General features: G+C 36.0%; 1 protein-coding gene across 6 annotated transcripts in view; it reads left to right on the forward strand.

The window, feature by feature from the left end:
• The window catches only part of SDCCAG8 (SHH signaling and ciliogenesis regulator SDCCAG8), a 105529-nt gene that overhangs the window by 24124 nt on the left and 55109 nt on the right, over positions 1-26296 (forward strand). For all 6 annotated transcript variants that reach the window (XM_021550418.3, XM_021550417.3, XM_021550415.3 and 3 more), the window contains 2 exons: positions 2539-2655; positions 14561-14703. In XM_021550418.3, the coding sequence (XP_021406093.2) occupies positions 2539-2655; positions 14561-14703 (260 nt within the window). The remainder of the gene's footprint in view (positions 1-2538; positions 2656-14560; positions 14704-26296) is intronic.

Genomic DNA, 26296 nt, shown 5'->3' on the forward strand with positions numbered 1-26296 from the left:
CAGCTTAACATGCATCTTGTGTAGGTCTATCACTCTTGAGTGCTTTCTTTTGCACATTTCTCAGTTGATTAGAACCTTAATGGGGGTCATAATGTGAGAAAGAAAAAGCTATTTGCTACAGCCTCTTGAAATGTCTATATTCCTTACTAATGATCCCAGGGTCCATCCTACCTCCCCAGTTGTTAACTGCAAGGATTTGAGGAGCAATTTATTCTTTGGGCTTCTAGAGATTTCCGGAGAGGTTTTCAACAGTTCCTATCTTCCCCTGCTGCCCTGGCTGATAGAAAGAGTCAAAAGTATTGCACAAAATTCTCAGCAAAAAGTCATCCCAGCTCACTAGAAGCTTTATTTTATTTTTACTGAAAGACAAGTATTTTAAGAATGTCAGAATGGTTTGATCTACCAATTCTGAAACACACTTTTGGTCTTTCAGGCTGGGTTCACAAATCACTACCACCACTTACAGGGGTGAGGAGGTGGTTGAAAGAGGTAGTAAGTACTAATATTCATTGGTCTGAAAAGAGCAATTTTGTACCCTACCAATCTGAAGTTACCTCTCTTAGGATGATACTGTGGTTCCATTCCCTGCTTCAGTTCATGTTAACACAAAGGTGAATAGGTGGTCACCTTGCAATAGTCCATTAATTGCACTGTCCTGAGAGATCAGAAAACTTTGTTTGTGTCCCTCTACTAAAGGGAAGTCTGGAAAATCCTGGAGGAATTTCCCAACCACTGATCTGACAGGACTCTGTGCATCACCCTGACATTTTCATTGGCTATGTGACATCTTTGCTTGTGAATCTGACTCCTTGTTTCCAGACTCAGTTTGCAATTATTAAAAACAGAAAATAACAACACTTTTGTTTTGAGTTTTATCCAAAATATTGTTTTTCTTCATGCACCTGAAGTCAGGGAAGGAAAACATGGAGTGAGGATTTATTTCCTTAATTCTTGAGGAGGCTGAAAAATCCATTATTAGGACAGCACCATCTGCTGATTGTTCTGTGTTATTCCCTTTGTACAGCATGTGGAGGAGCTGAAAGTGAGGATTGCTGTATTTTTAAATTCTACTTGGAGGAACTGACATGTTGCATTTTGTTACATCCTTCAGATAAAGGAAGGAGGAGATAGAAATCTAGGGTTTGCAAGCTATGCAGTTGCATCTCAAGATTTTTTTGTTGCATATAATATTTTAGTGTTTAATAATGCTTTAGAATTTTGCCATTCTTCAGAGCATTTGCTGCTTTGCATTATTTGCAATGCCTAAATTCACAAGTTGTCCTTTTAATTTATAAGTAATACTACCTCTTAAAAGTTACGAGTTGATTTAGTTTTTTCCTAGAGTGATTTCATTGCAGTATGCATATTTACTTTTCCCCTACCTTTTTTAAGGAGAAAAAAATAAACTGAAAATGAGAAGAGGAATAAGACCAAAAAATATAATTTAATTTGGGTTGCGGAATATATGAAAATGTTTTTGAGAAGCACAGAGGATTGTAGCAGCAAAGTAAAAGGGTGTACTTTTAAGGAGCAAGTGCTGAAAGTATATAAGCAAAGCAGGAAAGTAGAGTGAATTGGAAAGAAAGTTGACTAAGAGGAGCTATGAGTAAACACATTCGTATTCTCACTAAGGAATGTGCATGTATTTGGTTGGTTGATTGAGGTGAAATGAACAGGCACAAAGTGGAGGTGATGGCACAGGATAAAGACAAGAAGGGGACAGCTTAGATTGAAAACTGGAAGAATAATAACCCTGCACAGCAGTAAAGTTATGTGAAAGGGATTAGTGATCTTCTGGGGTTTTTCTTGGTTTTTTTTCTTTCTTTCACTTTCTCCTACCCCTTCACATTTCCTCTGAAGTTGATGCCAGATGGAAAGGATTGAGGGGGTAATATAACAAACACTCCAACAGCAGAAAATAATTGTCCTGTGTAGAAGTGATTTTCTGAAATGTTCCTTTGATCCATTTCTTCTGGACTATATATCTATTTAAATTAGACTGTTTTTTTAAAAAAATTGATCTTCAGTTTGCAGTAAGTTTGTAGGGCTCTGATCAAACTTTGAAAATTATTGTGTTAATATTTAAAGAATTTCTTTACTAACAGTGTAAAATTAGCAAGTTAAAACACACCTTTAATTAGGAGTGTGATAGATGCTTTCCTTCTAAGTTTTGAAAGTGTTGACATCCCAAGACTTTCTTGGGATTTTACAGAGAATGAGAGAAGAGTATAAAACCAGCAACTGTCATTTAACTGTAGTGATATATATTTATAACATAAGCATTTATACTTAGCAAAATCTTGATCCAAATATATTTGAATCTAGAAGGTAGTGCATTTGTCAAAGTTAATGACTATATAAAGAATTCAGATCCACCTTTCTATCTAAAAACATTTTCCATTTGTAGACCTAAAATATCTGTAAATTAAAAATCTGTTGCATTTCAATGACCTGTAGAGGGCACCAAAAGATCTAATTGCAAACCCTGGTCTATGGCTTCTTCAAGCTAACGGATCATGTTGTCTGTGTATCTAACAGGTGTGTGGAGAAATGCGTTATCAGTTGAATCAAACCAAAATGAAGAAGGATGAGGCAGAAAAGGAGCTCAGAGAGTACAGAACAAAAACTATAAGGGAGCTTGAAATTAAGGACCAGGTAAGAGATAATACTGCTATAACTTTGCAGTTATTAGTTGCCTAAGTAGGGTTTTTTCAGAAGCTGGAATTATTCATTTTTCTGATAGTGGTCATTTATTACTGTTAAATGGTTTAAATTAATGGCAAAAAGCCAGCTTTTACTGCTAAATAAATACCTCTTGGTTATCTTCATTTTGTTTTCAGCCCTAGTATGTTCAGTTTTGTGCATCAGTCATTCCATGATTTCATATAGAATTACTCTATCATATTATTCATACCAGCTACTTAAATTCTGTGTAGTGTATACATGTGTTTATACACTTTTTCTCACAAATAAATCCACACATAATTACCTATACATGCAGCCTAACAGAACATTAAAGGATCTAAGCATAACCTAATGATACCAAAAATGAAAATCATTTATCTTCCAATCTCTTTAAAGGTTTAATGTTACTGAATACTGGGATTCATAGAAAAATTTAAAAAAACAAAACCAAAACAAAAGTAGCCTTCTAGGAAAAAAAAACTATAGAAAAAAATCCACTTGGCATTTACTGTTGCTTATCTAAAACTGGGTTTTATATTAATACAAAAAAACAGTATATGCCTTACAGGTAGTCTGTGAGAAAACATCCCATGCAGTAAGAAAGATTGTTAGAGTAACCTGCAACATACTTGGCAAACAGATTGAACAGGTGTAATCTGCAGCTTTTTAAGTGCCCTTTTTCTTGAGGTTCTATCCATTTTTCTCTAGGACTTCAGACTTTCAGTATTCCTTCTTAATTTGTGATTTGCACATAAGAGTCTTCTGAATACACATATATGATGCATAAGAGGATGATTTTTTAAATATGCTTTTTGTTATTTGAGCACCCTATTCAACTCATTTTGAAACATTCCTTTTCTTTTAAGTAACTGAACAGATCACTCTCTGTATGACATAAGAATATATGTAGGGTAAAATGAAGTATTTCAAAAATTAAATTTTTAATTATAATTTCCTCAAAATCTGCATGTAGGACAGTAAGTTTATTAACTTAATAGTACAAGTGAAGTCTGGAAGCAATATTAATTCAAGTTGTAATGAAAATATATGTAAAATCCAAAGGAGGAGCTTATTAGGTGAAATAATCCTTCAGCATGTATAGAAAATGAGACAGCGCAGAAGAGAGGTCTTAAAGTGTTCTTTTTTTTCAAGGTTTGCTTTTTTTCACTCCTGCATGCTTTAGGCCTAAGGACACTGAAAAACAAAAAACAGGCTTGTCGTCTGTGTCTTGACAGATATCACAGATAAAAAGAGTTGGCATAATCTTGGCATACGAATAAAACAGGATGTGTTTAATAAGATACTTGAAGAAGTATCTTGGATCTTACATCCCGCTCTCCAACTTGCTTGAGGATTGCCTTTTGAGCAAATTAAAAAATTTAACAAAGTATTTTAACCTCATGTGATGACATGCTGGTATTTTAATCAGTGTGGAGCTGAATACACCAAAATGTGATGATTTATAACTTGATATAAAGTGAAATTATGTGAGGGAGGGTGCTCCTATCAGCAAAAATTATTAGATAATTAGATAAAGATTAGATATTCAGTAATTATGTTCCTGTATTGCTCAAGTATGATTGTTGATTCCTCAAAAAAAAGGAAGACAAACAGTTTTGAAATTCTCAGACTCAGTAGCTAGCAGCTGTTTTATAGCTGTGGCTCCAGTAACCCAAAAAGTTCTGTATAGGTCCTAGGATTCTTTAACACATTAAAGGCAACCCACGTAGAGTGTTAGAGTGCCTTGTTCTGTTGTTGCCTGTTTGCTGAGGATTTTTTAATCAAATTTTAACAAATGTTAATAAGTTATTGCAAATTTCGTTTAAAATAAATGAAAACAGTTCAATCACATATATCTTTGTATATAAAGAAATCCTGAAATGTTTCATCTTATGTGGCACTGAATAGCAAATAATAATTGTTCTTTGGTCTCTCAGCCATGACCTGACCTTCTGGCTAAGAGACAGAGCTGATACCTTCCTTGGCCACCATCTGTTCATAATAAATACTTTTTTTTTTTTAAGTAGACAGTAATATAGGAATATTTTCATGCGATTCTGTATTATGGGTTTTTTCTCTTTAAAAAAAATTTCATATTTTGGATTTCCTTTTACTATATTCAGAGGGAGTTTACTGTTTCTTGAGGTATAATTGTAATTTTAATTGTGCTGTGAATAAATTTCAGTTTTGAAGATTATTTTTAGTTTACATGGAATTACTTTTAAAAAAGGATTAAAATTATTCAGGTGTACAAGAATAAGCAGAAAACCCCACATGTACAATTTAGGATCACCAGATGCATATATCTGTATGTCAAGTAAATAAAGATTGGTATTTATCATATGTTGGTATTTATAAATCTCATTCAAAATTGAACTTACATAATTTAGAAAGCCTAAAGATAGTATATATCTTTGGTCTTACTCCCTTTCACCCTAATATCTTTTTCCCTGTATTTATTGTTTGGTTTGGACTAATACCCACTTGTCAATATCTGTTATAATTCTCTGTTACTAACATTTTACCTGAATACTTCTTAATAATTAAGAAGCAATGAGCAATGTTACCATTTAAATTGAATAACTGTTTTGTAATATCATCCATCATGATCCTGATTAACATCAGGATTATGGAGGGTGGTTGGGGGAAAGACGTGTACCACACAGTTTCTCTACACAGATCCCACATCTGTTCATCTGACCCAATATGTTGTAAAGTACCATAACCTACTGCCCTCTCTTTTTCTCTCTCAGTCAGTCCTCACATTGTGGCTGTAGCTGTGCTGAAATAACAGTGCATCACTTAATACTTTTACTGCTTAGGAACATGCTTCATAGATTATATTAATATAATGCCTTCATGGCAGTAAACTGTGTCCACACTAGGGGTTGTACTAGCACAGCTATATCAGAGAAAAGTCCCACCCTAACCCAAATTGCTGTTATTAGAACAAAAATTGTGTGGCATATTTGACACAGCAGGGCTTCACTTTTATAATACTTTTTTTGTTAATTTGTAAGCCCTGCATGGCATAATTTATTCATTTCTAACACAAATCATACTTCTGACACACTATGAAATTGTTCCTCAGATTAACATCACTTGCTCTTTTCTGCTCTGCCTTATAAAAATAAAAATGAAGTTCACTTTTAATAATTTGCTTTCTGTTTGCCTGAAATAATTTGTATTTGGCTTAAAATCTTACAAGCCTCAGCATGTAGAAGTGAAAATAATTTTTAATATTGAGTTTTGCAGTCCAAGACAATTTGGACATCCTCCTTATTACATAGTTCTTACCAGTAGCATGGCTCCGCTGGGAGTGGTGGTGTTGTTGCAAGAAAGTAAGAGGACATGTTAAATTCAACTCCAGAACTAACTGCAGATCTTCAATTTTGTTTTACCATGTTAGTGGAATCAGATAAATACCTTGTGTAGCAATAAATCCAAGCTAGTTATCTTTACCTGTAAAAAAGTCTTTAAATTTGGGCAGATACAGTTTGAAGGGGGATTACAGAATTCTGTTGCCTACCTTGTAGGTGACAGAATTAAAAGCTCCAGAAACATTGTACTAAAGCCCACGGATTTTTAAGAGTTGCCTGCATTGCAGTTCATAAGTCCAAATAAAAAGAATTCAAGACTCACATACATGCATAACCTATACAAATAGGAAGAGCTACACACCAAAGTATTTTCGTGCAATACGACAGAACCTAAATGATGCCTCTGTACATTATAGACTGACAATTTTGCAGACAAATAAAAATCTGGCAAAATTGCAGTCCAAAAGCACTTTGCCAAAGGGTATTTTGGGAATGTTTATCTCATTTGTCATAAATCCGTGACTTATAGTAATCTAATTTAGATGTTATAAGAGGAGAGATTACTGACTCTGTCTTCATCAAAAATAGTTCAGGCCAAGAATTCAGGTACATATCCTGGAAATGCTTCAGAGTATCCAAAGCAAGACCGTAACACCTTTGAAAGACCCTGGTTCATTGAAATGTCTTTTTATAAATAGATATCAATCTTTCATGAGTCAGGCTTTAAAATACTAGAGTTTTCAACAGCTGTGACATTCAGCATATCACCAGATGTTTGAAACTTGCAAGTTTTAATAACTGGTGAAGATGGGTTTAGGATGATGTCTTATGTCTTTTCTTGTAACAGTCTATATCTATATCTGATATTCTGTTTCCTCATTAGTTATAAAGATGCTCTGGAAATAATGTTTTGGAAAGAAATTCTATTAAATCAGTAAACGTATACTTGAGTAATATTTGGCAGGGAGGGAAAATCCCAAAATTGAGAAGATAGCTTGAAACTCTTAGCATGAAATTTTCTTACCTGATCGACCTTGAGTATAATGGTCTTAAAAGTAGCAAACCCGAACTGCTTTTGGAAAAGCATTAAAGAAATGTGGTAACCTTTACTGTAACTTAACTCTTCCTAATTAATCATTTTGTGTTTTGGGCATTCAATGCATTAATTGGAAAATTAGTAAATAGGGAGTAAAATGGCAGTACTTTAAGCCTTGCTTTGATAGATTTTCTGACCTGCTCAAAAGGAACATAATTATTTTCTTTATAGCTGAACTTACTAGCTCATCCCAATATTTTTGAGAAGACATTGACCTACAACCTTGCAATATATATAAGATTATAATATGGCTGCTGCTGCTCTGCTATGGCGTAACTTTCCTCTGTCAGCCATCCATTCCTTAAGAATCAGTGGTATGAGCAGCCTTCATTAAATCCTATCTACTTCCTTAACAAAAACTGTTGGGACTAGGATTCTCAGTAGTAGACTTTACTTTCTTGTCTTCATTTTCTGTACAGGTCTGCTTCCCCTAAGCATCTAGCCTGCTAAGAGGAATAACATAGGATCAGAATTTTATTGTTCATAGGTGTAGTTTGGCCTGTGTAACCTCAATCCATGGTGATGTCACTCCACAGTACATGGAAAAGAGAAAATTGTTTATGTGCATTAAAAATTATTCAAAGTAGGAAAATAATTGCACATTTCTTGATATAGTGGTTTTACATACTTAAATAAATACTTGGTTTCTGTTGGTTTTTTCTTCTTCTCTGACTAGAAAATACAGTTGTTTTATCAATAGTCATTGTGTCAACAATCAGAAGAAAAAGAGTGTAAAAGTCCCTATCACTTGTCAGTTGTTATTGCATAGGTTTTCTTTTTAGCTATTCGTTTAATGCTGTCCAGGAAGTAAGAACCAATCTCACATCAGTAGTCTTAAATAGTATCTGAAAGGATAAAAGGAACAGATTTTGTTCTCTTCTGTTTTTCAATAATGAAGTAGGTGTAATCTTTCCCTTCCTTCTTTCTACATGCATTCTTCCTTTTCTGAATTTTTTTATCAGCAAGTGAACCATATATTTTGCACTGCCTCATTGTCCTCCATCTCCCACCTGTACAATCCATTAACAAAAAAATCATCTTGTTCCACTGTGAACAAAATCACTTTCTTATCTCTGCTGTTGGCTGCTGAGCTAATCTGTAGGTCAGCAATGTTCTCTGCTAAAATGTGACTGTAGTAATCTCTATGGGATTGGAAGTTTTGTTCCTGAAATAGTATTTCAGGTCAGATATTTTGGCAAATTAAAAGCAAATATTTTCATGGAAATTATGCGGTAAAATCCTTTTGCAATATGTTTCAGCCATTCACTCTTGTCATTTCCCAGGGTATTTATCCACAGGGACCATGTGGATAAATGGTTGCTCTTCGAGTTTGCACAAGAACAGACCTTAAAGATTGTCTTAATTTTAAAATTGTGTGTGTGTACTTATAAATCTATACTTAGCTACGTACATTTTTCTTTCCCCAGCTAACAACCACAAGTTTGCTTCAGTGAGATTTCAAGTGTGTTCCTCTAAACGCATCCACCCTCTATGTTATTTCCATAAAGTTGCCCCCCCCAGCACCCCTGCTCTTCCTAGGAAACTGCAGGGTTCTGTCTCTGTTAATTCTCCATCAATTTGGAAGCAGAGCATTTGTGGGTGATGGCCTTTGCTTAGGTGATGGCTCTTGTCTTGTGGCTCTGCCTTTTAGTGGAGCACACAAGGTGTGTGGTACTGCCAGGTGCCATCACACCTTGCAGTACAAGTGCCAGAGGGGTCACACATCTACTTATCTTTGAAGAATTCAACAGTCCCACCAGATCAGGTTAGGATAATAGCCATCTAAGAAATCACAGCCTGCTTTGTTTATCTAGGTAGGCTATATCTTTCTTGTCCCTCTGGTCTTTACAGATAAATTGATTTGAGCCAGCCATACAGAAAAAAACTTCCATGTGTGTTTCTTGGGGCTACTTCTCATGTTTCTGCTCCGGTTAAGTGCCCTTCCTGGCAGGAAAAGTTTTCAGATTCCTATTTTAGGCTAAATGATTTGTAGAATTTGCAGTAGTCTTGTGTGGTTTTGTGAATTAGCGTCTTAGAAAGAGGTGTATCTTTGAACTCCTTTAAGCCCTGTGTACATATTTGTATATTCTCATATTTTATAATAAATCTATTTACAGAATGGAGATTTCCCCTTTGAAACCACATGTAGCTTCTTGAGTGTTTTGTATTCTCATTCAGATTTGAATGTTAGCAGCAGTAATTCCAATAGAGTGCAAATGGGAGAAAGCCATTGTTGGGATGTGGTGGGGGTTAAGCTTGTGATGGCCCTAACTCTCTTTACAAAGATGGATAGTTCTTCAGGTGCAATATGCTATGTCAGATGGCCATGCCTGGGAGGTCTGAGGTTTAGAGACCACTCTGAACCTAGAGTTGCTTGATTGATATAAGGATTAGGATAGAAATGACTGCAAATGACCCCTGCTGCTTATGGCCTGATAGTAATCCAAGTGAAACATTTGAAGTCTTTCTACAAAACCAGTCTTGTTTTGTTGAGCTTTTTTAAATTTAAAAAAAAAAAATCCAGTTACTTTTGTCTCTGATTAATTAGTATATTATTAGGTATGGAAGGCAACATGGATGGAGATCAGCATGAAAGAGTGCAAAAATTTCCTGTCAATGGTACACACAGTATTTAAATGTACATGCAAGGCCACACTGGGGGCACTTCTTTGAAAGACTTGGTCCTGAGTATTATAACTGGTCTCTCTGCTTTGAAGGCTACTGTAGTAAATGAGGCTAAGCTTATGCCCATCATGGCCTGTTAAAGTATATTAATTTGAAGTGTGTATATTTTTATAGATTGCCTTTTTATAAAAATCAATATTTTTATTGATATTTTTATTTAAAAAAAATAATTTAAAAAAATCAATATTTTTATTGATTTCCTTTTGGGGATGTACATTCAAATAGCAACCACCACAATGATTATATTTAACTTTTTATAATTCTATATTTTTTCTTCTATTTTTGGTTCTATTTTATGCTCCTTCAATCTTTTAGTAATGGTAGCAAATTAAGTATGAAACAAAAAAAAAAAGTAGTGTAAATTCACATTAATATTTTACAGTCAAGAATTATTTTACTGTAGAATTTGGGCAATGATATAGTCAGTGCAGAATTTCCTTTTCAGGTTATACTATGTATTTTTTCACCTGATGTGTAAACATACTGGGACAACAGTGAATGTCATAAATAGCTTAAGAACTAATTTGGTTTTAGTTTATTTTTCATTTTGTTAAAAGTCTTCTAATGTTGTTTTTCACATTTTCTTCAGAGTACGAGTTTTTTTATCACCACTTAATCATTCTCAATTTTTAAAAAACAGTATTTGTCTTTTCTGTCAGTGTGCTCTTATGTAAAATTCTGTGAAAAGCATCTGCTAGTTTGGAATTTAAAGTTGTATTTTTGCATACAATAGAATCAGCATTTGTATGAAAAGAAATAATTATTTTAATTTTTAATTTGACTTGTGTTGAATGAAATTTTTTCATTTAATCAGATTTTACTGAGGTAGAGATGTCTAGTTAATTAAAAAGTGCATTTTTGCAACATGCATAAGAATTGTTATTTGAAGATAATGTCAGATAGATTATGAAAAGGATATTTGAGGATTAATTCAGTGTTTGAGAAATCGTCTTTTATGTTTTCCAGAAAGTTGCACTTGTGTCACTGAATGAGCATCTCTAGTGTTTCCACTAAAGATGCATTGTAAAAATCTGAAGATAATTCTTAAATGCATCACAAACTAATGGAGGAGAACTGAAACACTTATGTGGTTCAAGAAAAGATACAAAAGTGCCCTATATGCTCTGAAGTAGAAAAAATATAAAAGATGGTTGGTGGTAATACTGAAAAAAGAATAATTGTTTTAAAATAAAATTTTACTGCAGTGGTACTTCACTAATGCTTCATTTTTGTTTAAGTAAAACTTCTTTTGTGTAACTGTGCTGAATATGGATACAGGATGGTGTTAGTGTGTTTCAGCTTATGGTGAGTAATGGTGTTTCTCTTACTGAGGTTTAGTCTGCCATCTTTCCATGGCAAAGTGCCTGTTGATATTCCTGGGAGTTTGGGCAACTGCAGAACAAGACATATTAAATAGTACTTTTGAAATTATGTGCAGAAGTAATAAGTACATTAAAGTTGCAGAGTTAAGCAACAGAAGTTGCCTGTTCTAACCTTAATGTAGTCTTGTTGTACGTATACATTATGGTAATTCTGTTCCTTGTTATACTGAAAATCTGTTTCAGATTTTCTTAAATGCAAGATTGTCATCTGTCTTTTTGCAGTTCTGTGCTCCATCTCTTGTCTCTCACATACATTGAAAAGTTAAGTACCTTGAAGAAATAACTTTCTGATCATGTGGTAAAAAGCTGTATCACAGGTGATAGGCACTGAGGGATGAAATTAACACTGCATGAGAAACAGAGCTGTCAGCAAAATGTTTTAGTTGGTGGTTTGTTTCTGTCCCTACAAATACAGTGTGGCCTAGCAGATAGCAGCTACAGAACTATTTACAGCTTCCTGATAGAAGAAATGGTAACTGAAGTAATACAAAAATTACTCTGAGTAAAGGTTGGGAAAAAAATGTTGCTCATAAGGATCCCTGCAAACACAGCAAAGATTCATTGATTCTGTAATTTCTCTGTAGATTAAATCCCAATTGTGTCGTGATGGCCTAATGACTAGATTGGCATGTTTCAGAATTCAGGACAGAGTGTATTTGTGAGATTATTATTATTGTTAAGAGGAGAAAGAAGAGGGTTGTTTTTTATTATATTAACATGTCTCAGATTCTGAGGGTTTATGTTTCAAACAATTACCTGAGTTTTTAAATGGAATTCCTATAGTGTTGTGAGTACGATCTGTTTTCAGCCTGTAAGTGTGGTGTGTGGCTCCTACCAAATGATTTTGAATGAACATTTTTTTGGAGTTTCAAAAAGAATAATTTAGTTGATAAGCCTAAATATACCTGGATTGGCTGTTTCCGAGTTGCTGTAAACATGTTCTATTGGGTAGCATTTTTCTGCCATCCCTTTCTCATGTGATTGTTTGCTGTTTCTGCCATGGCCATTACCAGAATTCCAGAATATAGGTCATGCTGCAAGCACCTCCAAACATTGGTATTTTAAGATGTTTATGTATGTCTGTATATACTTACACACAAGCACAAACACGTGTGCATGAGTGTAAAGGAGCTGGTACTGGATTATGGAATTGCTGATGAAACTAGCACAAGTAAAATTGTTCTTAAAGCCACATTTTCATTTTCTTCATACTTCTAATAGAAATGATAAGACACCTGTGAATGTTTAAAGATCCTGTCATGAAGTGACACTTCCCTATCTGAGAATTTCCCCCTGCATTTTTATGGCAACTAAAACCTATGGATGTGTTCTTGAGTTCAGCCCTGAAGGTTCAACATCTGGCTGATGGAAGCAAAACATTTTCACCAGAGGTTCTTGCACTTGGAATCTGCTTCCTTCTGTGGGTCTGTGTCAAGACCTGACTGAGCCTGTTTAACTTGAGGCAATGGTGTAAAGCCCATCTGTTCCTTGAAACTTTTCCCTGAAGGAGCGATCTAGAGTGTATTTATATTCCCAGCTGAGGTTGTGCTTTTTTAAAGTACTTAGCTGATGCTTTTGGACTAACTTGTGGTTTGGTTTGTTTAAAGGTGTGCTGAATGGATGCACTTTTAAAGCAGATTTAGGAATGTTGCAGAACTTCCCTATCTTTAACTTGTGAAGACAGTGAAGAGTTCATGTCCCTGTTTACTATGAATGGAAAAATAACACTTATGAACTGCTACTGTTAAGAAGAATAGAGAACCCACTGAGACTTCGATTTAAAATACACAAGTCTGAAAAGTGAAAATGCAAAGCATTTGTAACTGAGTATCTTTGAGCACCCGATTTTAAAATATTCTGTCAGTGTAATAGGTTGTTATATTCTTTAGAAGGGAAAAGTATTAACAATTTTGTAAATAGTTTTACTATCTTTGCATCTGAATTTGGAATTCCCAAAATAATTTGGTAGAAAGTACATGTGATAAAGCAAGGTGACATTTAAATTCTTCATGAACATTTGTTGAGTGTTCTTTGGTGGAAAAAAGTGTACAGTTAAGTACATGGCAAAATTTTAAAAACCCCAACACTATTGAAATGGTGTTGTTTTTCTGGATGAAAATAATGTATTTGTTTGATATAATGACTGTAAGTAGTTTAGATTAACACTTTTATGAGAGGAAAAGTGATAATGTTGTTATGAAAATGCCTCAAATGTTTGTTTTGGGGTGGGGTTATATTCATTTGTTCTTGTAGTATGTTTGAATGAGTAATTTCATTAATTAAAGAAGATATTGCCTCTTTTCTACATGAGGAAACCATCACAAATAAGCTATGGTATGAATTTAAAATATAATCGATATCCAGCACTAACTCCTTATGCAAACAATTTTACTCTGTACTATAAATGACCTTTCACAGTTTAGTTGACTGAGAAACATGCAAGTTCCCTGCAGCCCCAATGACAAATAAATATTTATGTAGGGAGTTAGTGCAGAACAGTTACTACATGATAAAACTACACTGTCAGCTTCTTCTGTGCTCTACTGGCCTTCCTAAAAGCAACCTTAGAACAAAGTGTTGTATTATGTTACAGATATATTCCTACAGGTACTTGTATGTTGTATATGGACTTGAAGAAAAAGACATTGTTTCTCAGAATTTCTATGAAAAATGTTTAAATTGCTGACAATATGACTGGGATAACGTAGATCTAGTACATATCACTGGACTTGAAGATGTTAGTCATGCAAACCTGACCATGGTTATTTGTAAATAAGTTAATAGACTCATCAACTTTAGTTACTTTAATAAAATAATAGGATTAACAGCAGCTGGTATGTTTAGGGTTCAGATAGAAGTCATAAATACTTCTTTTCAATAATGGTAAAATCACAAAATTACCTTTATTCTCTTGTGTAATATTAGCTGACAAAGATAAATGCCCCCTTGTCACTGGTATGTAATAGGTATTAAAAAATAAAAATAAATTAATTCTCATGAGAGCTATCTTATGTCAAGCAGTTTCTGAAGATGGCCACTCTTCCACTGCCTTTCTGGCTCTCTAGCACAGTGAATTCAGGCCACAAATATGGAGCCTTCACATGAGAAAAATGGAAAATACTTGAATGTCTGTAACTCTTAAGCTGCATGAACACAATAACATTGATTGTATATTAGAGTATTTAAATATGAAACACATTTTGGCTTTTCATAAGAATGTAATTTCAAATAATTTAATTTACTTGTTTTGCATTTTTTATTGAGTAACTACTTTTGTTCAAAAACAAAATGTGCATTATTTTCAGGTGCTTTGACACTTTTTTTTTTTTGTCTTAAAATGTATCTCTATGTATTTCTTAAATATACTTTCTTTGGTTCTGTAATTTTCTAAGAAAATAGAAAAACTGGGATTAGAGCTTAATGGGAACAAACAGCGTTTGGAACAAGCCCAGCAGGATGTGACAGAAGCCAGAGAGGAATGCCTAAAACTGACAGAACTGCTGAGTAAATCTGAGCACCAACTGCACCTCACCAGGTACCCCTTATCCTATTACATGCTGTAGTACCAATTTCATTCTGCTAATTTTTTGCCACAGGCTTCCCCACAGTTGTTGTAGATACTTGCAGTCATTGCCTACAGCAGCCCACAGTTGTGTTAGAAGTGGAGATTTGAATAAATGAGTTTTGAACTACAAAAGTGAGTTATGAACCATAATTTATAAAGTGAATTATTAGTGTGTAGAAGAGGCAATGTTCAGCGCTGGTGGTGAGGTGGCATGGGTTTAGGCAGGAAGAGCAAGGGATGCTGCAACTACCCTTTTTTTCTGTTGCTGTGGTTAATAGGACAAATATATTTGAAATGTTGTTTGAGATTGTACTGTAGAGCAGCCCCTTTGAACATAGGAGTTTTCAGATTAATAACCTGAATTTTTTTCAACAGAATGACCAGGAATATGTATATAAATATATAAATGAACATAATTTTTCTGTATGAGGTAAGCTTAAGTATGTGAGGAGGGTGTTTCAGTCTCTTGCTCAGTAAAGATGCAGTACAATGCATTGTGTAATGAAAGACTTCTCCTAAGCATATTCCATCCTTCGGTATAGTTCCCAATGTCTTTTCCTGCACTATTCATTACATGTTTCTAGAAAACTCCAGAAGGCTGACATGCCAATTATTCATTGCAATTTGAGTTTGGGTAACTGCAGAACTTTTTTCCTTTTGTCTTGGAAAATGCTATTGTCCAACTGTTCGCAAGCTTTTGGTTGTGTGTATGGGATTTTTGTTCTATTGCCCTGCTCCCCCCCAAGAATGAACAACCATAAACAAATCTGGCAGCTTTCACTCAGTACTTAAGGGAAAAAGTTAAGTTAAATTTTTCATGGCGGGGGAAAAAAAGCTTAGGTTTTTATCACTTAACAGAAGTCTGTGTGTTTATCCAAGTCTTGTATTTTTTGGGCTTTGTGAGAATTCTGCCATTGAGTAAATGGAAATAAAATAGAGCCTTGTCTAAAATATTAAATTCAATGAATCAATTTTTTATTCAGCTAAATTTCTGTGTAATTCAGAGCACGGTTGTTTAACAGATGGAAGAAAGTACCACTCTAACAGCCTGTATTTAGAGAAAAAAATATGCTAGAGGTTAATGAACTTGAAAAAAGTTTTGGGTGAGTTGTTAAGATATCTAAAGTTTGGATTTAGCAGAACTTTATTAATAATGATTTGTTGTGATAGCTAACCAAATGGCTTTACCACGCTCCTTTTAGCAAAGGCTGATTATATGCAATAAAGCTCTGGATATCTTGGAGGAAATCTGACTAGTGAATCTATAATTTCTAAGGTTTTTTTGGTGAAAATACTCCAAATGTAAAAATGAGAAGTATTGCCTACTTTTACATAGCAAAGTAATTAAAGCTGGATACCTAACATATAGAGATGATTCAGGTAGCTTTTTGATGTACAGTCTCTGACTCAGAAAGTTTTTGAGCTGCAAATCATTAGCGACTGAAAACAGTATTTTGGGATGTAGTGCTCTGTGCTGGCCATGTTTTCATACAATTTCACAGATGCCCACTTTTTCAGACAGATGCTGAACTGCCATGCCTCCTTTGACCTAGTGCAGACAGTCTTCTGCAAGGTCCTAATTTCTTCAGGGGTTCTGTGGTTATTTGGGGCTTTTTTTTGTGGGTTTTGGGGGATTTGGTTGGTTGGGTTTTATTTTTTGGGGCGTGGTTTTTTTTTTTTTTTTTTTTGGTTTTTTTTTTTTTGTATTACTGTGTGTCCATGTTTGGCATCTCCTTACGAAAACTGAAATGTTTTCTATGCTGATGTGTATTTATTGGAAAAATGTATACGCTGAGACATGGTTCAAATTTTTGTTTTCTTGACATTCCCCAAATTCTATAACACTTTGTAGATTTTTGTGTTTTCTGTACACTTGGAGTGTCTGTCTGCTTTCAAAAAATACGTTAGGTGATGTTGCTTGAAGAAGGGGAAAAAGAGAGGAACAATTCATTGCTCCTGATCTGTTACCTGCTTTCCCCTTGAAATTAAATTCGTAGGGCAGGATTTGAAATGTTCTCATAGTATCGCCTGTTTTCCTTGCCTTGCAGAGGAAAACATCTTCTACTGAAATGACACTTGTCCTTAGCCTGTACTCTTTTGTCCTCTCAGCTCACCTCCTGGCAGAACAGGTTTTCTGTGCTAGTGAAGGTCTGAAAGTTACATGTCTCTAGCGGCATTAGTTTTGCTGTTTGAACTCAGTATGTTTTTCATGGATTGGTACATCCATAGTTGTTGCATGTAAATTATATTCACTTATGGTTTGCCTCTTTTCATTTATTCCCTTCACCTCAAATGGCAACTGTGTCAGTGGAAATACTTGAAGGGTAGGGGTAATAGCAATCCTATGGGGGTTGGAGACTCATTCACTGTGGCGCTTGCCAAGGAAAACAGATTTTAAGCTCTAGAGTCCTGCCTGTGGGAGGTTGCTGCAGAAATTGCACTGATTTAGTGCATCTCTAGGGTATTCTGGTCTTGGCCTTGTCTTGCTGATTCTCTTCTTTTCAGGAGAGGACCAGCTGGTTCACTCCAAGTCTTCTCACAACGCTGGAGTTGAGGGTGGCCTGTACTGCTGTTACACTGTTGTGGATAGTCTTTCTGTTGCCTTGCGTGACCTGTCTGTGCTGTTCTGGCAGAAATTAGAGGTAGCTGAGGAGATACAGAAAGAATTCTTTGTTTAGTATGAATTATTTTACTACTAAGGAGAAAAGCTTCGTTAATCCACTGATTCTAAGTTTTGATATTGTAAATAAATACGATTATAAATGAATACAAGAACTTTGGGTTTTAATGTATAAAAATGAGATAAATGTATATGAAAGGAATAAATGAGAAAAAGCATGCAATCTGTGTCATAATGTACAAAGTAAGTACTCTGCAGAACAGCACTCTTCTCCAGGAGTCCCACTTCTTTGCTGTATCCTAGTTTTCAGACACTGTTGATTGATTACCAACTAAACAGCTTCTAAGTTAACAAAATGTACTTGTTAAAAAGGAAGGAAAAAAAGGTTACAATTAGCTATTCTAAACCATTTCCACAGAGTTTAAAATTGCCTTTTCCTGTCACCTTTCTTCCTGGAGCAATATGTTGCTTAGAAATACTTGCTATTAACATGCACTTTCTGCTATTGAATCTAGTTAGTAATTCTAATGTGTATGTCTTCAAAAGACAGGAGAAACACAGAACTTCTAGTGTGTAGTTTTGCTTGTCAGTCATGTAACTTTGCAGATGTCACCATGCTATGAGACTGACCATGATTGTTTAAAATTTTCTTGGGGGTTTCTTTTGCCCTAGTTTCAGCTTTGAGGGTACTGTACTAGGAGAATCTTATAAAATTAGTCTTAAGTCAAATTGCTCTTACTTTGGCAAGGCTAGGTCTTGCTAATTAAGCTTACCTGAAGCTCTCTTCTTCAGAGGGTAGAAAACATACAGGTCTATTGTTCTTAGTTAATGAAAAAAAGTCATTAAAAATCATGTCAATATGCTCATGGAAAAGATCATATGAAAGATGCAAGCTGTTAACAACTTGTCCAGATCTTAGTGTGCCATCTAATGTAAAAAAAAAAAATTCACTATTCTTGTGTAACAGAATCATCATTAAAAAACATTCCTCTTCTTCTTTCAAACCAGATCTGGAGGTATTTTTTGCTTCAGTTGCAGTCAGGTGTAGTTCCTGTTCACATACACCTAACAAGTTAAAGAAATCCTAAGAAGTGAAGGAGTCATCAAATTTCAAAATGAAAATTTTATTATGCCATCATGCATTTTCTCAGGGATAGATAGATGGATGGCTCAAGATAATTTTGACTGAAATGTCATCTGAAATTTGATAGGAAATATAATTGACTAGAATAGAAGCATATTTAGTTTAGTCTAAAATTTATTATTCTTGTTTGCTTATATGAAACACTAAGAACTTCTCAAGGTCAGCTTGTGGGTAGGGCAAAATTACTAAATGAACATGTACTTTCACATTCAGGTGAGCCACCAAGCTGCCCTAAATCCCTGTGTCACTCTCTTGAGGGATTAAAGTTTATATTACAGTGAATCAGTGGGTGTTGTTTTTCTTTATCTGAGGACATCCCAATTGGCTTTTAGCAGTGCTGTAGTCATCCTACTGTACATTGGTCCTTCTTGCTAGTTTCAGTGACTCCATTAAGACTAGTTTCTATTACATGTACAATAAATAAAACACATACCCTCCAAGGTTAATGTGGCATAGTTTAATGGCTGAAGCTCTGGTGATGAGCTGTATGTCACCACCAGTGTGCCTTGTTAGAACTTGCAGCCTGCCTCATTCATTCTTCTCCCTGTTTAAGCTATACTATGAAATGATAAAACATAAACTTCCCAGTGGTTATATACAGCTTTATAGGGAGTTGCACAATACTTAGTATTTATTGTGGGTTTTTTTTCTAGTAGTATCTATCAGTTAGCAACATGCTTACTACCATGCCTTTTCCATCAATTTTAGCACCTCAGAGTCCATCATCTATATTGGGAAGTAGTTTTGGAGAAATGTTGTTACTAATATTAAATAACTGAGATACGCTTAATCTACTCAGACTAACAGATGAAAGTACCAATAACACTAGAATTGGAGATGTGGGGGAAGGAAACAGAAATGAGGTGTAACCAGTGATTGATTTCTAATTTTTTTGAAAAAATATCGGTATGCAAAAGCATTATTTTAAAATGCAGGAATGAATGATAACATGAAACAACAATAACTAATAAACTTTTTAGATTATACTTCATATGTTTACTTTTCATTAAATTTAAGGACGGTTGCGACTATGTTGTTGTGATTCAGTCAACATTTATTTCTATCTGGTTTTCATATACAAAGGCATCAGGGTGCCAGAAAATAAACTGTTAACGGAGAATTAACTTCTTTGGCACGCTTTCATACTTATCTTCCAAATTAAAGAAAATGAAATGGGCAGAAGCAGAGTGTAGATTACCTCCTTTTTGTCAAAAATGGTCGGAATTTGAAAATTAATAATAAAAAAGGGAACAGATGCAGTAACATGCCAGAGGGAGATTAATGTGGAGAGTAAAATCTGTGAGCAACAAAACTGAAGCAAACTGAATCAGTGGGAGGTGGTTGTACAATCAAAATCAGGATAAAAGAGAAATTACAAACAACCCTGCACTTGTCAAAGTAGTAGTAATGAAATCCTGACTCTGCCAGCAGCGAGAACCTGTGTTAGCACTTTGGGGTAAGGCCGGGAGCCGGGTGCCAGGTAGGAGGGCAGCGCGAGGCTGCTGGGCGGCAGCCATCGCGTGCGGAACAGATGGCGGGGAAAGCTGGCCGGGGAGGGGCTCCTTCGCAGAGCTAATCAGACAGTAACGGATAGGGCAGCTGGGAGGACTGACCACCGCCAGGCGAGCGGCGGGGTGGCCGCAGCCGTGCGCGATGTGTGCAGTGGTGTGCCCGCCGGCCGCACGCCAGACCTTCCAAGGTCTTTGCGGCGCCGCCGCGGCCGCGCCGAGCCGGGCGGCGGGCGGGGACGGGCCCGGGCCGGCAGCGCGGCCCCCGCGGCGTCGGGCCCCGCCGTCCTTAAAAACGCGGGGCTTTGCTCTCGGCCCTGCCCCGTGCTGGTGTTAACGCGGTTTCGTGTGTCGCCGTAGCGGTATCACGAACTGAACGTGACGAGTGACAGGAATGGGAAAGCACGTGGGTCCGGGGACCGATCTGGGAAAGCGATGAGGAAACTTTGCTCCCCTGGAAAGGCGGGAGAGCCGTAGGTCGGCACCTTCCCACAGGGCTGGGCCCCTCCAGTGAATGGAACCAGTCTCCTGATGTTTTACTTTCGCTCGGAGGAGGCACTTCCCTACTCGTAAATGAGAGCTTGAGAGGGATGAATGGAGGTCCGAGCCTTCTGAACCTGAGTCACATGAATAATTTGACTCACGTAAGAAGTAAAGATCAATAGGTTTTCTTGTGCAAGTAAGAGGTAGTCATGTGTGAGAGGATTACGAGGTCATGCCCCGTGTTGATGACTGTCAGCTTGAAAGAGAAGTGAAAACAAAATTTTATCGAAGAAAGAAGGAAAAAAAATCCTGAAGTGTATTAAGGGAGATCTTACCTATTACTACCTGGGTTTGTTTGATCAGTATATGTGATAGTTTTTTAGATCATTTTAATAATAAAAAAAAAAACAAACTAGGTGTCCTGCATCTGCTTTTTGAACTTGTGTGTATCTTGTCAGCAGAAGGTTTATAGCTTGGCTCAATTATCCATTTTGAGCAGGGAGGGGGGGAAACATTGCAGGGATTTGAAATAGGTAGTATAACATAGCCATATGCTATTTGTGCATTAGTTTCTGCAATAAATCTAATTTGGTGCTGTAAAAAAAAATTATACTTATTTGCTATAGCAGCACATTAGTAAATTATTGTGGTAGCTTTGAAAGTTGTCATTCACTCTGCTATACTTGCAACTGAATCTTGCAGAGCTTTTTTTCTGTTCCCCCTTCCTTTTCCCCTGAGCAGCTCTGTGAAAATCTGAGTTCTTTGTCCTGCAGCTGTAGAAACTGCAAATATTTTCATTACTGAAAAGAAGGGCTTGCTTTAAGGGAATTGAAGAAGGAGGTGGGAGAAAGAATAGCCTCTATTGTTAACAATCACATGAATGCCTATGTGGAAAAATCAATAAAGAGGTGGGGGATAAATTTCTCCCTTGCCTACAGGTTTTCATTGTGCAGCTGAAATTGTTTATCTGATTATACAGCATGTAGATAAATTAGCTGTTCTGCATTATTATAGCAGGTAAAATATTTTACCTGCCACAATAAGACCATATGCTGCTTTATGAAGACTGATACTGAGTGATTTGAAATAAATTGGTTCTGTCGTCTTCTGGCAGGGCGTTGTAAAATTTTCTAAGCTGATACACTTTGTGTCAAGATAATACACAATTATTTAAATATAATTCTATTTAATATTTTAAACATATTTAAGTGATTGTACAAACATATAAAAGCCATTGATAAAGTTTATAAGCGAAGGAAAAAAATGTAAGTGGAGGAGTAAAGAACAAATACAAAATCATATGTTAATTTTGAATATTAAAGTGTTTATAAATTATTATTATCCATTTAAACGAGTTTTAACATGGTTAGTAATTGTATTTATTGTCCTACAATAAATAATTTTTTAAGGAAAAGACAATACATGTTCAGATTTTAGATTTAGATTAGATTAATCTGATTTTTTTTTATGGCATTTAAACTGCAACTGGTCACATCAATGATCACATCAGGCTGTTGAGGCAGCCAAATTGCTACTGCATGTAGAGTGTGGTTCAGGAACAGTGACAATACTTAAAGCGTTTTGAAGCGAGTGGTGAATTCAGATGAAACACTGAAGAGACTAACTGCTGTAGAAAACAAACATCTTTATAAGGTCTTTGTTTTGAACAGTTATTATTCAGCACTAATAGTAATAAGTTTATGCGTGTGTATAAAATATTTACTTTTGTCTCATTCAAATTAGGTTTTTTAGTTGTGTGACTAATGACAACAGGATAATGATTTATTTTTTTTTGAACCAGAGAAGCCTTTCAGATACATGTATTCAAAGCTGCTGGATTTTTTGCTGAATTTGTTACTGGAAAAAATGGTTCTGATTTTTATCATTATTTCTGACTTGTTCTAAAGCTTTTCTCTCAAGTACATTGAAAGCTTGTTTTTGCAATAAGCTAAAATATACTTTTTATGTCAGCATTTGGTATTTGTGAACTTCAAGAATTTTAAAAGCTCTTGTGCTTTCAGAAGTATATTCAAAAGTATATTCAGTATTGTTTATTTTGTGCAGTCACAGCGGTTGTTGATTTGTGGGTATTTTTCCTTTGCTGTGCAAAATTCTGCTCCTGAAGTTCTTGCCTTAGGAAAAAAATTCAACGGACAACCCAAAAGGTCATCAGCCTCAGACTTCATCCAACTTCACATTGAAGAGCATCAGCTTGTAGGTTGTCATTGCTGGAGAAAGTAGCTGGTGGATGGTGGGAGAAAGGAAAAAAAATCACCTGAGCACGCCAGCCTTGGCCGCCTGGCTGCTCTCCTTGCTCAGCCCTTGTGCCGGTGATGGTCAGGAGAGGCTGAGTTGGGAGGTGCCCATTGTGAGCAAGCAGCTGAGCTGCTGCCGGCTCCTCGACAGGTCTGAGCTCCTCGTCCTGGCCGTGCTGGCAGCACGGCAGGGTTCATAGTGTGCTGCTCTTGGTTGCCCCTGTGCGTTTGGTGGTTTGCATGTCAAACTATAGTTTTGTAGAAATAGGAGCAATTTTTTGCGCTTAGCTTCTCCTTGTTGGTCAGTTGGCTTCTCCATGACTTAAATCACTGGGGAATTAAAGTGTCTGTAGTCAGGTGGGACACTCCTGCATACTCTTTTTGTATTAGACTTCTCTTCTATTTCCAGCACGTTTATTCACCTGCACCTAGTTTCCTGTGGAAGAAAACCATGGCATGAGAAAATACTTCCTTGCAAGTGCAGGGACTAATCCCCATATAAGTGATAGATCAGTATTAGGGTTTTATTCAGCTAAACTTAGGCAGTATTTGTCAATACAATTTTCATTGAAGTCAAATCCAGACCTAATGTAAGTATAAATGTATTTCTGTTAATGAGATTGGATTACCTCCTGGATTTGACCCAGAAAACTTTACTTTAAATTCATTTTTGGTAAAGAGGTAATAAAATGAATGGCTTATTGTAATTACTTACAAAACTTCAAATATGGGTTTGTTTTGGTTTGTTTGGTTTTGTTTTTTTTTTTTGTATCATATTTATCTTGGTAAAAGGTTATCCTTTTTTTTGAAGGATACCAGGTTGTGCTGTGGAATTGAAGGTATTTCTTGTTTTAGAAGAATGAGACTGTCAAGGAGGTTAGTTAATAATTCAGGAACTTTTGGTTATTAGAGTGTATTCCTGAAAAGAAATGTGGACACAGGAATTGCTAAAAATCATGTATCCTGTTGACGATAAGAGTTTAGTTTCAGCCTGTCTTTACAATTTGCCTCAATGTAGAAGACAGTATTCTAACAAAGAGTTGCATATGTGTGTTTTACAAGGCTTAAAACCAAGAAAATATATTAAGGATTTTTTTTTCTTTAAATAGTGTTGCATTTGAAACATCAATAGGTAAGACAAAAAAAATTGCTGCAGATTAAATAATTTTAAATGACTGCCACTCTTGACCACATTAAGATTTTACTGTAAACTTATTCATTGAACTGTTCCCATTTTCTCTTTGTATTATTAGTCAATAGCTCTGTTACATAGCATTAAAGTCAGAGTCAAAAGTCTTCATTTATTATTTTATTTGTAATACTTTTATCAGCCTTTTTCACTTCTTCACATAGCTCTGCAAAGTCTTTCTCAGATTGTGCTAGCCCTAGCAAGAAGGAACAGATACATGTATTTGAAGAAAAACACGTTAGCTGTTGGAGTTAACAAATGATGATTAAAAGCTATTCTTTTTGCTTATTCCTATTTCTCCTACACCCCAAACTGATCTTCACAAATACAGGACTGTAAAGAACTTCATCTGCTGCTGGTTAGCAGAAGTGGATTTAAATCTACACCGACAGTTCATTTGACAATGACCTTGAGGGGCTTTGCTTCTTGAAGAAGAAAGCAGAAGCTTGCGGTAAACAAAGTTCACTTCTGACAGATGGATTGAATGACAGAAAGGTTGCGAGTGCCAGAATAGCCCTGGCAGAGGAGGAAATGTTCAGTGGAATCCAACAGGAGAGGAGGTGTGAACAGGTGCAGGGTTGCTGACGGAAGGGGAACCAGATGGAAGGAGCCAGAGCCAGTTTATTTAAAGGAAAAGGCAGAAAACACTGAAAGGCTGTGCGATCAGTGGCTAAAAGTGTGCATGGAAGAAGGTAAAAATTCACAAAGCAAAACTGCACAGTGGGATATCTAGCACTTAGCATAATGGTAGTAATTTGTGAGTTTCGTTTTAAAGTTGCTATTGAAATATGTTTCTCCCTTACTTTTGACAGCATAAAGAAGAGATTTATAACCTGTCCAAAAAAGGGGGGGGGGAGGGAACCCCTAACAAAACCACCACCAAAAACTTCAACTGTTATGCTGCCTGTCCATTATTTTTAATACTGCAGGCAGTTACAAGCAGAATAATATAAAAACTGTGGCACAGCTGAACAAATTAGTAAAAGGCATATAAGGCTGGATTTTTTATTTTTTTAACTCATTTGTTTGTATCTAGCTCTTGTGACATGTGGGCAGATGACCATGGTTTTCATTAGGATGTTTTTGTAAGATCTAGAGCAAATAAACAATAGTCAAGTACAGTGTAATGTTAACACAGTATTTCTCATCTTTTTTGCTTTTGGTCATAGGTCTGTCAGTTTGCTGGAATGTGTGGTAGCTTACTGTAGGATGGAGTAGAAATCTAGCTTACCCTAGATCAAATTCCCTGAAAATCAAATATTGTCTTTCAAATTGTCATCCTGAAGAAGTGCTTTGTTCTGTCATACGATTCTGCTTCTTCCCAAGCTGTTCTTGTGAGGCTTGGTTCTTTGGAGGCAGGAAAAAAAAACATTCCTCCGTTTCTTCTCGATTTCAGCAATAGTTATCAAATTCCACATATTAGGACTGTGGCACCTTAAGTGCAGTTTGTGTATCTGAATCTAATGTGTGTGAAAAATGCAGGTAAGTGTTGAGCAGTCACTCACAGTGCATCTGTGATCTACTGGATCATTCAGCTGTGCTGAGCTGATCCGGATCAGGTGTGAGCATACAGGCACTTTCCTTTTTAATTAGCTAGAGCATGCAACGCTGTGTTTATGCTGACTTTATGCCAGCTGCAGGAAGGACAGATGATACCTGATTCAGCATAAAGCTTGCTGGTACAAAGTTAACGTACCAAAAACATTGGGTTTTTGAACAAATTTAAATTGGCAGAGTGAGTTCATAGCAGATCAGGTCTCTGCATCATTTAGCTGCATCATTTTTTGATTCAACGGTAGGAGCCTGATGGTTGGATTTACTGTATTAACAAGTTGTGCCTTGGAGTACAGTCACAGTTATTTGAACCTGGTCTGAGCCTGTGCTGTTGCTGAAAAGCAAGTCCCTAGAGTGGCAATATATGGCTATGTCTGGCCACATGTTGCCAGGCCCTTCCTTCTGCTGACCCTGGAATACAGGCACCTGCGTGATCAGGTTGTTCAGGGGGTTATTCAGATGGAAAACAAATAATTTCTTGAAGAATAGGTTATGTGAATGCTCATTTTAAGGGGATGAAAAGGAGACCAAACCTCTTAAACTGACATTGTATGCCTTAAATGTGTCCAGAAGCTGCATTGTAAGAGGCTGCCGGTGACAAATTCAAGAATCACAATAAATCAAGAAAATTACTCCTTTATTTTAAATACAGGGAAAAAACTTTTTGTAAATTTGTCTATACAAAACACATACCTGTAAAACTCTTCTGTGTTAAGCAATTATTTCAACACAGAGTAATTTGTAAAAGTGGCTGGGGACAAAGAATACTCTAGAGAAACATGTGCAATACTGAAAGTGCTCAGGCTACGT

This window comes from Lonchura striata, chromosome 3 (assembly GCF_046129695.1).
Source record: "Lonchura striata isolate bLonStr1 chromosome 3, bLonStr1.mat, whole genome shotgun sequence".
NCBI lineage: Eukaryota > Metazoa > Chordata > Aves > Passeriformes > Estrildidae > Lonchura > Lonchura striata.